General features: G+C 50.2%; 1 gene segment (V, D, J or C); it reads left to right on the forward strand.

Annotated features, from left to right (window-relative positions):
• Positions 1-253: 253 nt before the first annotated feature.
• On the forward strand, positions 254-2,151 carry LOC115508745. The segment is given in 2 exon segments: positions 254-393; positions 482-2,151. Coding segments are annotated over 2 exon segments (534 nt in total).
• The last annotated feature ends 251 nt before the right edge of the window (positions 2,152-2,402 follow it).

A 2,402-nucleotide genomic window follows, 5' to 3' on the forward strand; every position in this document is an offset into this window, starting at 1 on the left:
ATTCCTCTTAGGCATGCAGCCTCGAAAGAGACACTGAGCAGAAACAAATTAGTGCTGTGCTCCATAGTCCATGTCGAATCAAGGATTGCTATTATTAGTGGTGTTTTTACTGCACCAAAGCTCTTCCGTATTCTCAGCACCCTGACCGTTGGGGGTTCCTCTCCCCATTTTGTGGTCAGACCTGTCCCTGCCCTCTGGCTCCACCCTCCAGCCTCTCTCTCTCTGTCTCTCACCAGCAGGTGCCTCGGGGATGCAGAGCTCAGACCCTAACCCACCTAGTCAGTCTCCTTCCAGCAGGTGCAGCTGGGAGGTCACCCTGGGCTTCTCTCCACCAGTGGGGAAGCAGAACCATGCTGGGTCCCCTCGCCTTCCTGTGCGCCCTCCTGTTTCCCGGTAAGTCCTGACTCCCTCCCCGGTGCGGGTGCGTGGGGTGCCCTGAGGCTCTTATCCTTCCCTGTCTCACCGCTGTCCCCCCTCGCAGGTGGCGTGGCAGCGATCAGTGTGGAGCAGCCAGCCGTGGTGGTGGCGCGTGCAGGCAGCTGGGCCACGCTGCCCTGCAAAGCCAGCACCTCGGTCAGCTACATCCACTGGTACCGCCACCAGGAGGGTACAGCCCCCAAGAGGATCCTCATGCTGGATATGTCCAGCTCATATGTGACCAGAGATGGTGTCTTGACAGCAGACAAGGTCCACGCCAAGAAAGGCAAGGATAGCACAAGCTCTAACCTGTTGCTGCTGAAGCTGGCGAAGAGCGATGAGGGCGTGTATTACTGTGCTGTTTGGGAAGATCAGAGCACAGCCTTACAGGAAGCTCAGGTCCTTGAGCAAAAAGTCCCCAACTCCCAGGGTGCTCCAGTCCTGGACTTTCCATGGGTGCTGGGTCCCTGGGGTTTCCTGGGTCAACCGACAGTACCCTGGACACTGGAGGACACCCCCCTCCGTGGGTCCACTGCACATGACCCAGGAGGCTAAGGAGCCCCGGCTCACAGGCTGGTGCAGACCCAGGGGGCTGTCCCGTCTGGAGGCACTTTTCTAAAGATCGTCCAGGGTGAGCTTCTGGAGCATCTGGAGCAGGATCTGAGCTGCTCAAGGCAGTAGCCACGAGCACCAGGCATCAGCCCAATGTGGCTACTGAGCACTTGAAATGTAGCCACTGCACTAATCCATGCTGCCATGGGCTGCTTGTGTAGCATATTCTGGAGACTATAAAAGACGATGAAATATATCCTTAAAAATTTCTATATTAACTGCACACTGAAATCACACTGAAATACTATTTTGGATATCATTCACTAAATAAAATTTGTGCTAGAATTATTTCTTTAACTTTGTAACTTATTTATTTAACCTTGTTTTTAACGCAGCATTTAGGGAATTTTTAATTTGTGTCTCAAATTGTGTCTAACACTTACTTCTATTGAGCAGAGCTGTGCCAGACTGACGATTCAAGAATCTGACCATCTCCAATGAAGAATGTGGGAATAAAATATCGTGCAAATAATTTCAAGGCCGAGAGACTCTCTGGGGATTCCGCACAAAATGGGTGCAAGCCAAGACTGAAAGGCAGCTCCTGACTCCAGTTTCTAAGTTGCCGCCCCGCCCACTGCTGGTTCCTGTGCAGAGAGAGAGAGATTCCTTGATCAGAAGCCCAGGAAACAGTGTGGCTGACTTCGCAGCACCCTCACCCATGCCTGGCGCTCACTCTCCTGCGGGGGAAATGATCCTCAGGGCAGGTGCATGCATCAGCCCTGGAGGAGACCCCAGGCCCTCCACCTTCCCCTTCTCCTTGAAAGTGACTCCATATGGGATTTGGGGACCAGCTTCCCTGGACCTCTGTTCTCTCCTCTGTAAAGTGAGGAGGTTTAACTGCTACAGTTGTGTGACTGATTTCTGTATTAAAGCAAAATTATACCAAAAATATATCACTATGTTCACTAACTTCTAATAAAGCTAGTCAACCTCTTGACCAAAAGAAAAAAAAAAAGAAAAAAGAAAGAAGAGAAATTAAGGAAAAGAAAAGCTATTTACTGATTCTCCAGCCCCAAACAGAAAGGCCCTGTTGTGTGGGGGGAAGATAAAGCTCTCTGAGGAGGTCTAGCTGAATTAAATGCATTTTCAATTGAAAATTCCAACTTTATGTGACATAATAGCATTGGCAAAAATGATTAATGAAAGGGAAGTCTAAATGATCGGAAGTAAATTCGTTTCTCGGATTTGCTAAATCTTCCTCCATCTTGATGAGCTTCTGTTTGTGTGGATGATTTGTATTTAAGACATGCCTGTCTGTGAAGGAGCCCAAACAACATCTGGACCCTCTACTGAAGTCTCGGGTCAAGGTTAAGGCCTCCAGCAAGTGCAGGAAGTGTGTGAGGGGGGGAGGGTTTGAGGGGGCAGAAAGTCAC

The sequence above is a fragment of the Lynx canadensis genome, chromosome A2 (genome assembly GCF_007474595.2).
Source record: "Lynx canadensis isolate LIC74 chromosome A2, mLynCan4.pri.v2, whole genome shotgun sequence".
NCBI classification, from domain to species: domain Eukaryota; kingdom Metazoa; phylum Chordata; class Mammalia; order Carnivora; family Felidae; genus Lynx; species Lynx canadensis.